The sequence below is a fragment of the Musca autumnalis genome, unplaced genomic scaffold (assembly GCF_047663935.1).
Source record: "Musca autumnalis isolate F117 unplaced genomic scaffold, ASM4766393v1 scaffold_5, whole genome shotgun sequence".
Taxonomy (NCBI): domain Eukaryota; kingdom Metazoa; phylum Arthropoda; class Insecta; order Diptera; family Muscidae; genus Musca; species Musca autumnalis.
Window position 1 is genome coordinate 68763408 of NW_027412088.1, and position 15300 is coordinate 68778707.

Sequence of the window (15300 nt, forward strand, 5' to 3'; positions counted from 1 at the left end):
TGATGTTCAGTTCTTCTTCCATCTTCGACACATCGGTGAAAATCGCTATACTATAAGGAAGTGGTCTCTCCTGCTCCCATTCACTCCCATCAGGGATTATTACCTCCGCTGTGTCAAAATCCAGTATTGGCTACCTTTCCGTGAACCAAGCCGCACAATGTCGCGAGTTCATATTAACTGTGGCCAAAAATAGAAGGAGTTGTCGCAGGTGCATCAATTTTGGTGTAAGTACCTGTTATTGACTAACAATCTTCAGGACAAAAAATTGGGTTGGTCGGTCCACGTTTATATATAGCCCCCATAGAACCGTACCTCCCGATTTTCGGTATTTTGAATGTTTTAGACACAATGACCAACCGAAAGTATTCAAATTTTGTGGTTAGTCTTCGGCAGAGGTATCAAACATTCCAACAGAGAATTGTGGGCTTAGGTCCAAGCTTTGATATAGCCCCCATACAACGGTACCTCCCGATTATCGGTATTTTGAAGATTTTAGCCTCATTATTAAACCGAACTTGCTGAAATTTGGTATTTAGTCTTCGTAGGGGGAATTACACCTTCACCTTGAAATTTGTCTGCATAGGTCCACGCCTTCATATAGCCCCCATAGGACGGTACCTCCCGATTTTCGGTATTTTGGAGGTTTTAGCCTGATTATCACACCGAAATGGCTTAAAATTGGTATTAAGTCTCCGTTGGGGGACTTATAACCTTCCACCAGAAATATGTCGGTATAGGTCCTCGTCTTCCTATAGCCCCATAGAACCGTGCCTCCTCATTTTCGGTATTTTGAGTGTTGTGGCATCAATATCCACCCGATATGACTGAAATTTGGTGGTTATTCTTCATATTGTTTGTGAGCATATTGAATATATCAAACTCTTGTCTTTATATAAGAGAATTTTCTTTTAAAAAATTTTTTTGACCGATTAGTGGTCAAAAAGCGGCCAATTTTTTGTAAAAAATCGAATTTTGATTTTCGCTGTTCACAATTTTTTTAAAAATTTAAAGTTTTTAAATTTCTCTCGTTTTAAAGAAAGATTATTAGGTACTTAATAAGCCCACAAAAATATATGATGATCGGTTCATTCGTTTTCGCGCTATAGCCAACACCGCAAAACGATTTGTTAAAAAAGGGGGCATCCTCTCAGTGAGGTGGTCGCTGAAAAAGAGAAATGACACATTCGTCTGCAAACCTCTGCAGCTGGGACCTTTATATATTTGAAGTACTCACTTTTTACGCAAAAAATATCGATATACACTTTTATACAACTTTTTCCCCACTCCACGCAATTTAAAATTTGCTTCAGAAAATTAATAAACTTAGTAATAGATGTTTGGTTAAATGTAAACACCATATGATTAATATATACATACAAACAAAAGTGTAGCCAAGTTTATTACATCCCAAGATAACTTAGGAACCATTTTTGCAGCAACCGTTACTTTTAAATTTTAAATATTAACGCATAATATAATTTATTAATTTTAGAGAAAAAAAACACAAAAATACGTATTAACTAAAATTGTCGGATTTAAATCCTCATATAGCAAAAATACTTCACGTATCAGTACCAAAATTCAGATTCTTCTTAATTAATATGTTTTCTATCACTCCCCATCAATAAATTTGTTCAACGAAGTATTTAGTTTTTACCATTTTTGGCCACGGTCGTGACACTGTGAGCCGTGAACAACGCCACAGATTGAGCTCCTTAAGCCTCAAGCCACATCGGGATACTTGTATTATTCAAGGGTTGAATGTTCAGTATATCATTCAATGCTGCCTGAGGGGCACTGGGAACTGACGCGTATAATAAAGTGCAAGTAGGATCATCTTGGTGTGCTCAATAGTATTCCTTTTCCATCTTAACCGATGGTAACTCCCAGATATTTCGCGTCTGTAGAGAGATTCAAGTGCACGCCACCCAGTTTTGCCGACACAAAATCAGTGATAGTTCTTTTCCAATTACTTTTCTGCAGGATTCACATCGAGCCCATGGTGAGCCCAGCGTGACAAAAATTTAACTACGTAATCTGTTTCCTAATCTATCAAATTCCTTGAGTATCCCGTTCACCACCAGGAGCCCTGTGGGGTGCCTCTTGTGTCTGGCTCCTTAGGGAATTCTCTCCGATGTAAGAATTGAATCAAGAGTCTCTTGAGCAGAATTCGTTTATGTGCCATCCCCTCGTTTGATGTTCCCAATTTGTTTGGGATCCTTTGAGATCACCTTACGAAATCTTGCCTCTGTATTTGCTCCCTCTATTGCCTCACGTTTATACTTTATATAAACTATACCTGTATAGGTTCCACCTTGTACCAATATTGCTCTTGGTAACCTTGCCCATTAACTTATCCAGTTTGGTGGAATAAAATTCTGGCCAACCTCAGGAATGTAAGCAGGAGTGCATACACTCCTGGTCCGAGCTCTATGGACGCTTTGCGCGTCGACACCATCAATTTGGTCTTTTCGCCGTTTACCGCCAGACCCACTTTAGCAGATTCTCCTTCGACCTTTATAAAGGTATCAGTTACTTCTTTTACTGATCGGCCCATGATGTCTATATCATCAGCATAAGCAAGTAACATGTGACTATTGGTGTAGATTGTGCCATTTCTTTTGACATTTGCATCTCGTATTACCTTTTCCAGCAAAATGTTGAATAGGTCACACGAAAGGCTGTCTCCTTGTCTGAAACCTCTTTTGGTACAAAATTCTTCGGAGAGGTTCTTTCCAATTTTAACTGAGGACCTAATATCAGTTAAAGTCATCTTACAAAGCCGGATGAGCTTTGCGGGGATACCAAATTCAGACATTGCGTGGAATACCTTTGATCGGAGGGGACTGTCGAATGCTGCTTTATAATCGACAAAAATGTGAAATATGTCGATCTGCATCTCTTGGGTCTTCTCTAGGTTTTGCCGCAGGGTAAATATTTGGTCAATGGTGGACTTGCCAGGTCTAAAGCCACATTGGTATGGTCCAATTATTTCGTTGACCATTGGCTTTAGTCGTTCGCACAATATCCCTGACACTATCTTATAGGCAATAGGGAGAAGACTTATGCCCCTATAGTTTGAGCATACAGTCTTATCTGCTTTCTTGTGGACGGGACATAGGATGCTCAGGTTCCAATCGTCGGGTACGCGTTCTTCATGCCAGATGGTGCTAACTAGCTGAGGCATACACCTTATCAGCGCGTCGCCTGATCGGCTCCTGCTGCTTTATTATTATTCAGCCGGTTGATTGCTGTTTTTACCTCATCTTGGCCATTCTATACCATCTTCTGGGATTGGATCTGTGGTATCATCGTCTTCGCTACTATTGGATACCAACAGTTTGGAAAAATGCTCTTTCAATGTCCTTAGAACACTATCTGTATCAGTTACCAGATTACCTTGCTCGTCTCTACAGGAGGATGAGCCAGTTCCAAGTAGAATTTTCGGACTTCATTCTATCTCATGTACATCTCGATTTGTTCACACTCCGCGCTACGCGTTGCTACTGATTGTAAAGTAGCCCTATATGCCGCATTTTTCTCTTCGGTAGCAGCACGACACTCCTGGTCATACCACGGATTCTTTGGTGGAGGTCTCTGGTATCCAAGTACTGATTTTGCGGCAGTTTGCATGGAGTGGACAATGTTTTGCCATTGTCCTGATATGTTATCGGGACGAGGAGTGCTTTGATTAAGCAGTTGGGCCAGTTGAGTGGAATATGCTGTGGCTATCTGTTGTGATTGCAGCTTACCGATGTCCAACTTCCGTTGTATTTGTTTGCTACGTTTAATCTGGTACGTACCTTTGCTGCAACAAGGTTGTGGTCTGAGTCTATGTTTGCATCTCGGAACGACCGTAAATTCAACACGCCTGATGCATGCCTTCCATCTATCAGAACGTGATCAATTTGATTTCTTGTTCTTTGATCTGGCGACAGCCAGGTGCCCTTATGAATATCGAGATGCTTAAATCTGGTACTACTAACTACCATGTTTCTTGCAGCTGCAAAGTCTTTCAGCCTCATACCATTGTCAGATGTTTCACTGTGGCGACTGAATTTCCCGACTGTTGGGCCAAAGCTATATTCACGTAGTCATTGGAGAGTATGTATCCCCGTGAGATGTTGTCCTTCTTGTGTTATATACGATAACCCTAATCTGAGATTCATCTTTTTACTATTTGAAACCTTTTGGGTAGTAAGAAATAAGCTGATAGGTAAAAAATACCTCTTTTTCATATTATGATATTTTTATGAATGTGGATAACGAACCCGACGGCAAACTCAATTTATTGCAGGTGACACCAAGGGCAGGTCGGATGAATTATATTTCCCCTAATACTGTTTCTCATAAAGAAAGTTGTATCAAATTGTCATTTTAGTCTAAATAAACAATGACATGGACGCTCCTAATCTTACATTAATTATTTTTAAATCATTTGCCCAACCTAAACAACCAACATCATTCCTTAAAATTTTTTCTACATATGACCCTTGTGTGACGACACAAAAAAAACAATAAAAAAGTCCTTAACATGTCAAGTCATCATTGAAATGGTCAGTCAGCTTCTTGAATATCATCCGGTTAATGGCAATCTAAGTATTGCCCTCAAAAACACTTTTCCAAGACATTCAACCTTTAAGAGCACACATAACCTTTATTTTGTGCCAAGTCAGCTTCTATTATCCACCCTCATAAACGTTTATAATTCAGGTCAATAGCACTTGATGTGCGTTTTTATTTTTTATTTTGATTCGCAATTAAAGAACAACAGTTTTTGTTTTCACAATTTTTCTCGTTTTGTTTTTTGGTTTTTTTATAAATGTTTTTAATATATTGTTTTTTTAGTAGTATACAGCATATCATCATTGTATGTAGAATGAATAATGTTTTTTTCTTTCAATTAAATTATTTATTCACTTTAGATTCATGCGTATGCCTCAGCAACATATTCACAGTTTTACCCCCTGTACATAAATCCAATGTTAATTTTAAAAGCAACATTTTTTTAGTTTTATATTTGAAATGATAATATTTCATACACTCGAATGTAGATTTGAAATTAATTTATTATTCTACATGTACGAATATTATAGATATTTCTTATTTAAATAATTAATTTATAAATATATACAGAGGTCGACAAGTTGGAATTAAGAATCAGAGTGATTTTGGCGTGAGTGAGGTTATTTTGTTTGGCATTAGCACAACCATATCAATCCAATATAGCATATATTGACCAAGTCAATGTTAATTCCACATTACCAGTCTAAATGGCCTTGGAAAGGTTCCATATATGGTTGGACAATATTTGTCAGTATTGAGTTATCAAAATTTTTAGCATGCGACTTCTGGTCGTACCAAATGATACTTGGGTAAATTTATGAATTGAAGAGCTAACAATTGGGAGGTACATAAAGCGAATAACTCATTACAAAGAATTGTAGATTAGCTACCTTTTGCATCACCATTAGTTCAAACATGAAGTCGCATTCTTATACAAAGTACACGGAAAAATACTTTTTTTGCTTCTGAGGCAAAAAGTCTATTTTTCAAGTCATATATTTTTCGGGCCGAACTTTTTATACCCTCCACCACAAATTTCAGCCATTTCGGTGGATTATTGTGGCCACAACCTTCAAAATACCGAAAATCGTAAGGTATCGTTCTATGGTTGCTATATGATGGCGTGGACCTATACCTACAAATTTCTGGGGGGAAGTTTTATACCCCCAACGAAGACTAAATACCAAATGTCAGCCTTCTCGGTGTGATAATGAGGCCAAAACCTTCAAAATACCGAAAATCGGCAGATATCGCCCTATGGGGGCTATATCAAAACGTGGACCTATATAAACATTTTATGGTAGAAATGTTTCCTAGCCTCTGGAAACACAAAATATAAAGTTACAACCGATTCTGTTGTCAAATGCGACTAATGCATTCAAATTATTTAAAAATGACGCGTACTTTATATGGGGCGTTATGTGGGAGCTATACCAAAACGTGGACCTATATAAACCAACTTTGGTAGGAATGTTTTTGGCCTCTGGAGACACAAAATACAAAGTTACAACCAATTCGGTGGTAAAATGGGACAAATATCTTACAATTTCCTTAAAACGACGACGCGTCTCGCGTCAGACGGACGGACATTTCTATATCGATGTAGAATTGCACGCTGATCAAGAATGTATATAGTCTGTGGGGTCTACAATGATTATTTCGAGTAGTTACAAACGTAGTGACAAACTTAATATACCCCCATTCTATGGTGGAGGGTATAAAAAGGTCACCCACAACCAATTTCAATTGATATGATGTATGGAATAAAGTTATATATGATATAACCAGTAAGGAAAGGATCAAAGTCGGGCGGGGCCGACTATATGATACCCTACACCACTGTGAATATGTAAAATATAAATCGGAGCAATATCCAGATCTAAACCGATTTTGATATAATTTGGCACATTTCCAGACCGAATTCAGTCAGACATTCCAAATATCATTGAAATCGGACTTATATAGCGTGTTTGGAGCAGCAAATACGCGAAATCGGCCGAAAATATATATGGGTGCTATATGCAAATCTGAACCGATTTCTATATAATTTGGCACACTTATTTCTAGACCAAATTCAGTCAAACATTCCAAGTTTCATTAAAATCGGACGCATATAGCGTGATTGGTGCAGCACATACGTGAAATCGGGCGAACATATATATGGGAGCTATATCCAAATCTGAACCGATTTCGATACAATTTGGCACCTTTATTTTTAGACCAAATTCAGTCACACATTCCAAATTTCATCGAAATCGGACATATATAGCGTGTGTGGTACAGAAAATACGTGAAATTGGCCGAAAATATATATGGGAGCTATATGCACATCTGAACCGATTTCTATATAATTTGGCACACTTATTTCTAGACCAAATTCAGTCAAACATTCCAAATTTCATTAAAATCGGACGCATATAGCGTGATTGGTGCAGAACATACGTGAAATCGGGCGAACATATATATGGGAGCTATATCCAAATCTGAACCGATTTCGATATACTTTGACACATTTATTTTTAGACCAAATTCAGCCACACATTCAAAATTTCATCAAAATTGGACGTATATAGCGTGTTTGGTGCAGCAAATACGTGAAATCGGGCGAAAATATATATGGGAGCTATATCCAAATCTGAACCGATTTTCACCAAAAGCAATAGCGTTCTTCCTATGGCTAAAAAAGTTGTAGTCCCCAATTTTCAGCTGAATCGGACAAAAAATGCGACCTGTACGTTGCGAACAAAAATACATGGACAGACGGACAGACAGACGGACGGACATGCACAAATCGAATCAGAAAGTGATTATATGTATATCCCCAAAAGGAACTATGGGTCTATTTCGTTTCCTTTTGTATGTTACATACAAATGCACAAAGACATAATACCCTTTACCACTGTGTGGTGTAGGGTATAAAAATGTGGATTAGGATTAAAGTTCAAAAGTGTTGCGGAGGAAGTACTTAACGTAAAGGAAGTAAGTAAGTACTTAAAGTAAACCGATCACCATTATGGAGTCACCATTATTTTGGAAGTCATATCTTTTCGATAGGTATCGCGCCCACTAGTCATTTCAGTGGGTCATCGTATAACTTTTGGACCTGTATGCCAGGAAGCATGGACTAAGCAGTACCACAGCGAACAGCATCGATATACATTTCCAAAGAATTTTCGAACAGACCCTAAACTGCACTTAGACACTAATGTTGAACTTTGTGGGGGAAGTACCATAAGGAGAGGACCGATTTTAGCGGTTAAACTAAATTTGAACAAAATATTAGGAGACCTAAAGTTTGTACCAAATTGGTTGCCCCGTTCAAGAGATTTCGTACATACCATTTTAGTGACATTTTCTAAATAAGTAAGTTGTGAACCAGTAATGCCCATCTTTGAACTGAAATTAAGTTTGGACAAAATATGACGAAGCCCTAATTTGATTGATCAATTCGAGAGTTATCGTGCGCACCATCCATAGGGCTTTCGGCTGTTATCTCAGCGAATGCAAGTTGCTTAAACAATAATCCAAGTGATTCGAGAGCTGGTCTTAAAGTGAACATATCCAAAATTTTGTGTGGGGAGTACTCAAAGGAGTGGACAAATATAGTCCATATTCGAACCTGATCTATATCTGGTAGATATATGTAATTATATAATAGAGCTTAGTGATAAGTTAGTGAGTGAGTGATCGACTGACAGATCATCGCCCAGACGAAACGGCTGAAGCTAGAAGCTTGAAATTATGAGTGTGGGTTTCTGTTGGTGTGTAGCGGTGAGATAAGGCTGGGTTTTTGGAAATTCGAACGGGAAGGGTACGAAAAGTACTAAAAGATACTAAATATGATACCCTCTGTATTAGGCAAACGGGAAAAGGTAGAATTCTGAAATTTGCAATGAGGTCACTAATTGAGAGTTAGAAAAATGTACCAAAGGGTTTCTGGAAATTCGAACAACAAGTGTACGAAAAGTAAGTTTTAAAATTTTGTATTTTTAACGGATATAGCTAGAATCTTGATATTTGATATGGGAATTAAGGTTGGGAAGTGGTATTGATATAAGAGAAGAGTATAGAAGAGTACTAAATGGTATTAAGTTTGGTACCATTTGGTAATCGACGAACGGATAATGCTGGAACCCTGAGATTTGTATTAATATCAGTGTAGGGTTGAGATACGTGGTTGTCGAAATACGTATACGAAAATTACTAAATTGTACTCAATTTGTTGTTGGATGTAGGGACAGAGCTGGAATTTGTATTTTTTGGAGTTAGGGTGAGTATTGGTGTGTTACCAACGTTACGTTTTTTAAGAAATACGAACCATAAATTAACGAAAAGTACTAAAGCGGACTAAATGTTGTATCCGGTGTAGGAACAGAGCTGGAATTCTAAAATTTGTTCTTAGAGTAACTGTTGGTATGTGGAGTTAAGATATGGAGATGGTTTTTGAAAATCATACTCTGGAAAATACTAAAGGTACAGAATTTGATATAATTTGTTATTGTGTAAGGGTTAGCAGGAATTTTTGAAATTTTAGAAGAAGGTTTCGGAAATTCATACTTGTGTATTTACATGAGATTAGCGGTTGTTATAAAAAGGTATTTTTTTAAGGTTATACCCAGGTGTATGAAAAGTACCATTTTGTTATTGCGTGAACGATAATAAAGAAGTTTTTTTGAAATGAAATGCACAGAAATTCTGTAATTTGGTATGCGGGTCGCTGATGGCTGAAATGGTATTGGAAATACATACTATTGGCTACAAAAAGCACCAAATGGTACTAAAATTTGACTTGGGTTAATTTGTTTACAAGCATGTTTTACCTTCTGATGACAGAAAGCCACTAATTAATATTCCTCAAAAAATGTGCTCGCTGTTGATGTGTATGGGTGAGATACAGCAGATTTTTTTGAAAAATGGTACGAAAAGTACTTAAATAAAATTTAATATTGATTTAAATTGGTATTAGTTTAACAAAATTTTCAGTCTTTGTCATTTCCATATTAAATATAGTTTATTTGTTTTTTTATATTCTTTCCGCACACGAATTAGCGGGCACTTTGCTATATAGGATATGTAAAGTATAGACCAAATCGGTCACTCCCTCCAAGAGTTAGCGTGCGTACAACTTTTCCGAAAATTTTGTATCTTTTGTGGGTTGATCAGTTCGGGAGTTATCGTGCACTCCAGCCAGACAGACAGACGGACATGGCTAAATCGACTCCAAATTGTTTGAAACGGATTTCGTCCGAAAACACTTGTGGTCTAAAACCATTAATTGGATGAGGCACATTTTGCTCATATGAAAGTGTATATACTCTCGTTAGCATTAATGCTGAGGGTATAACAAAATGTTTAACCCGATTTTGTAGCGGCTCTGTTGGTCGAAATGATGGTCTGATCGGCGCGAAATTTTAAGAAAGGTTTGGTTATAATATATAGCGGGTTAAATGGACCAAAACTTTTGTGTGAAAATTGGTAAAATTTTTAGTATAATGACTATATCTTTAGACCACTTTGCAATTTGGTTATACACAGTTTCATGAAAATGATATGATTCTGTAACCAGGTGTGTGGTGGCCATTTAACTGATATTGTTTTTCATAATTAGCGGCATACCCCTTTATTATGAAAGAAACATATCGGATGTTTCGCTCTTTTTCACTCTTATTGGGAAACCCCTCATTATAATAAAGTGCGTCACCTTTAGGCAATAAATGTGTCGCCTTTTCCACTCCATCATACTTCCTGTATGGCAGTAATATCATCCTTGTACTTTGCAGGCACCGCCATCTTAGTTGCCGTTGTTTTTGCCTTTTTATACCCTACACCACAATGTGGGGAGGGTATTATAAGTTGGTTTTGGCCAAAAAGTTTGTAACGCATCGAAATAATGGTCGTAGACCCATACTTATATATACCAAAATGAATGTCTCGACGAGATGAGTCGATCTGGCTATGTGTGTCCTTCCGTCAGTCCGTCCGTCCGTCCGTCTGTCCGTCTGTCCATCTAAACCTTGTAATCACGCTACAGGTCGCAATTTTGATCGGATCATCACCAAATTTTGGGTGTTGATGAGGGTCCCTGAGGAGAAGAAGCCTATTGATTTTGGTGATGGTCGGATAATATTCAGGGGTCAGAATGGGCAAAAAATCGTATGTGGATAAAAAGACAACGTTGTTTTCCAAAGCGAATATCTCAGCTTCTATATGGGGTATGCCAAAAGCAGAACCTGACAATGAAAGTAGAAAATATCACCTTTCTAATGATGTAAAGTATGTTTTCGTAGGTGATCAAACAACGAAGATATCACAATAGTCGCAAATAAAACACAAATTTTCATTTTTGCGATTTTAATTATAATGACGAATATCACAGCTTTGGCTGGGGACTTTCCAAAAGCAAAGCCTGACTACGAAAGTAGAAGATTCCACCTTTACAATGATGCAAACTAGGTCGGCGTAGGTGACCAAATAGCGGAGATATCGCAATAGTCGGTAATTCATTCCATTTTTCCATTTTTTTGAAAATCACGCTACAGGTCGCAATTTTGATCGGATCGTCACGAAATTTTGAGGGTTAATGAGGGTCTCAAAGAGGAAGAAGCCTATTGATTTTGGTGAGGGTTGGATAATATTTAGGGGTCGGAATGGGCAAAAAACTTATTTGGATAAAAAGACAACGTATTTTTCCAAAGCGAATATCTCAGCTTCTATATGGGGTATACCAAAAGCAGAACCTGACAATTAAAGTAGAAAATATCACCTTTTTAACGATGTAAAGTAGGTTCTCGTAGGTGATCAAACATCGAAGATATCACAATAGTCGCAAATTAAATCCAATTTTTCATTTTTGCGATTTAAGGTATAATGACAAATATTACAGCTTTGGTTGGGGACTTTCAAAAAGCAAAGCCTGACTATGAAAGTAGAAGATCCCATCTTTACAATGATGCAAACTAGGTCGGCGTAGGTGACCAAATAACGGAGATATCGCTGTAGTCTGTAATACATCCCATTTTTCCCTTTTTTTGGAAATGACGCTACAGGTCGCAATTTTGTGATGGTCGGATAATATTTAGGGGTCGGAATGAGCAAAAACTTTAAAAAAGTTTGGAGAAAAAGTCAACATTTTATTTCAAAGCAAATATCTCAGCGTCTATAAGGGGTATATAAAAAGCAAAACCTGGCAATGAAAGAAGAAAATATCACCTTTACAACGATGTAACGTAGGTTGTCGTAGGTGGTCCACCAACGATATCGCAATAGTCGCTAATAGAACCCAACTTTTCATTTTTGCGATTTTAATAATAATGACGAATATCACACCTTTGGTTGGGACCATCTAAAAGCAAAACCTGACTAAGAAAATAGAAATCCCATCTTTAAAATTATGCAAAGTAGGCTGGCGTAGGTGGTCAAATAATAGAGATATCGCAATAGTCGGTAATTCATCCCACTTTTCTGCATTTCCACTTATTCTGCAATCACACTACAGGTCGGAATTTTGATCGGATCATAACGAAATTTTCTCACAGAGATAGAATCCTATTGAAGTTGGTGATGTCGAGTAGACAAATATAAAATTAAATATTAATTATTTTGGATCAGTATCTCCATAAAAGAAATGTTTTCGAGTGAAAAGATTATGCACAGAGGTAGTGGTGTAGGGTATCACATAGCCGGCCCCGTACCGACTATAGCCTTTTCTCACTTGTTTCATGTTAGGTTCTTTTGTGAAAGTTCGTGGATTATTGTTCGTCGCTAGGTGTTTCTTGGGGGACATCGATTTCGTGATCCTTGGAGATTCTATTCAAGCGCTATTCCGGTTATGCTATGGACATTTTTCTTTAAGATGTGGCCAATTCATCTCCATTTCATACGTTTTTTTTTTGTATGGGTTCCTGGTTCGTCAGGTTCCAAAGCTCTATGTGATAAAATAATGGATTCGGAGGTTGATTTGTAAGAAGTCACGGAAAAGTTATTAAGAATTATTGTAATTTTATTACAATAATTAGGAAATTTCCGTAAGCATATTCGCGGACTATAGTGAAATCTTGTCTGGGTTGGGGCCGATACAGAGTCCAATTTTCTCAAGAATATAGTATAACTTTTATCGACCTTTGTATATTTTATTATTATTTTTCAATTAATTCAATAATCTCTATAATTAAAACGGATGATATATAACATTATTTTTTATTTTTATTTCATTTTCTCCCAAATATAGGGTAATCGTGATACCTCCCCATCGCCGGCTCATTGGTATAAGAGTCGCAGTGTTATGATGGCCAGCATGAAAGCTCGGCAAATGTTGACATGGCTGTTGGGCAAAGAAGATTCCAAATTTAAAAACTGTGAAAACCTGCAGGTCTTGTAAATACAGAAGATATAGAGAAGAATTGAGGAAATCCCACAATAAACAATAACAAGTGTATGTATAACAGGAAAAAAAAAACATGTAAGAATACAGGAACCAAGGAAACGGATAAAACAATTATAAGGAAAGTAGGCCTTTCTTAAAGAAACACAAAGTTAATTTTTAAAAAATAAGGTTTCCATAAACATTAAAAAAAAATCTAACAAAAAAAATAAATTATTTTTTTGTAAAATAGATTTTACAAAATATTTTTATGTTTATTGTAAAGAAATAATATGTGAAAAAATTAATAAATAAATATTTATAAAGTTGTAAAAGTAAAGAACATTAAGCCTGATAATCAAAAATTAAATCAAATTTAATTAAAAATATAACTAAAATTGGAAATATCAGAAACCATAATTTATTACAAAATTAAATGCTTTTAAAAGCAAGCAAAAATACGCTAAAAAAATATCGAAGGTGGAAGGCTACCATGAGACATAATAAAGCCAACTATGATCCATAATTGGCCTTCCTCCTTTAGTAAAATACCAAAAAACAAATATATATTTTTATGTTTATAATGCCATTTATATATAAATATATGAATAAATTAAAAAATTATTATACAAAACAGTAACAATAATTATTCAATTGTATCATTGTTAAAAAACAAAAAATTATAATAAAATATACAAAATAAAAACAATACAAACATACAAAACCTATGCAACTTTGTGGATCCAACAAAAAAATTAAATTAAATTTTATTGCAAATATTAAATAAATAAAAAAACAACAAAACATTTTTCAATCATAAACAAATAGTTTTTACTCGCTAACAATATTATTAAGTATAACAACATATATGACAAATTTAAAACAAACAAAAAATAACAATACCAAAGTTAAACGATGAAGTATTTATGTTACCACAAATAAAAAAAGCTTAACTTAAATAAAACATAATGAAACAAATTTAAAATAATAATAATAATAGTAATGATACTATTTAATAGGTAATTATACATAAGCATATACATACATTGACAAGAAAAAAACACAATAACAACAATAACTATTTCTACTCAATTTCGTACAGTGTTCTAGAAATTTACAAAATTTCCACTATTTATTTCGGTTTTATTTTACCAATAAAATATTAAAAACAGTTTTGTGATAAATAAGACAAAAAACCCAGCAAAAAAACTCATTACAAATGCTCTAACCCATTATTTTAACAATTTGTAGATATTTTTAGGCCACTAAAATATGTTGTTAATCTATGCTATGACTAAAAGTCATAGCTACCATTTCACGAAACATGTCCTTGTTAAAATAATGGGTTAGTAAGGACATTTGTAATGAATTTTTGTGTGGAGAATTTGTATATGGTAAATTTCAAATTTCCTTTACAATTCCATAGAAAAAAATTAAACATTTTTTTGGCGAGCACATCCGCCATTTTTGATACATGGGTTACGAAAACAATCGTGGTTTCAAATCTGTTCGCGTTCACAAAATTAGATGCTGCACTCAAAAGTTATGGGGGGTTTTACTCTCTTATAAAGAAAAAATATTTAAAAATTCCTATTGTGTTGTAATAAGAACATGTATATATGAATCGTTAACAGCATTTGATATCTATCCGTAGATTCTAAAATAGTTGCTAAATTTATTGTTATTTTCGCGGAAAATCAAAAAATATTGAAGAAATCCTGGAGTAAATTTTATTTATTCTAACTCAGAGTCCATAAAAATCTCTAAAAAAATAATTTAAAAATGCGTACAGAATCTAGACAACGCGTAGAAAAATGTGAGACCAAAATTATAAAGATCGCGTTTATAACTTGTATATTACAGCAACAACAAAAAACGGAAACTTGTTGTTGGAAGTTGTCTAAACTCAATAGTTTAGACTTACATGATTGGTATTATTGAACTACTATTAACTAATTTTGAATTTTGTCTCTACAACTAACTGAATAACTTTGAACTGTTTTACCTACTAAATTGTATAGAATACTCATTAACTTAAGCTATGTAACCGAAACAAAATTGTATTGAAACACCCGAATTGTCAAAAACTGAATTTTCTTGCTGGGTTGCGACCCAAATAAAACTCTCTTATTATCCTAACACCCATACCGTAAGCACGCACAACAATATCACCAATAAAATTATAAGTATCTGAACACATACTGGTTCATTGCCTAATTGTTAAATCTTTCCACAATCAGAGTAAATAATTTCTCACAGCTGAGAAATAATTTAGCAACTATTAAATTACGTCACAAGTGTCAACGGGCGACTGTTTCTTTCTCTAGTTCTCTTTTAATTACAGTCCACACCTTCGTAAGCAAAAGCTATCTTAA

The 15300-nt window shown here is 35.5% G+C and overlaps 1 protein-coding gene across 2 annotated transcripts in view; it reads left to right on the top strand.

The window, feature by feature from the left end:
• Nucleotides 1-13631, top strand: part of Rgk3 (Rad, Gem/Kir family member 3) — a 361288-nt gene extending 347657 nt beyond the window's left edge. For both annotated transcript variants that reach the window (XM_073991719.1, XM_073991720.1), the window contains one exon: nt 12794-13631. In XM_073991719.1, coding sequence (XP_073847820.1) covers nt 12794-12943 — 150 coding nt within the window. In that variant the 3' untranslated portion in view covers nt 12944-13631. The remainder of the gene's footprint in view (nt 1-12793) is intronic.
• The last annotated feature ends 1669 nt before the right edge of the window (nt 13632-15300 follow it).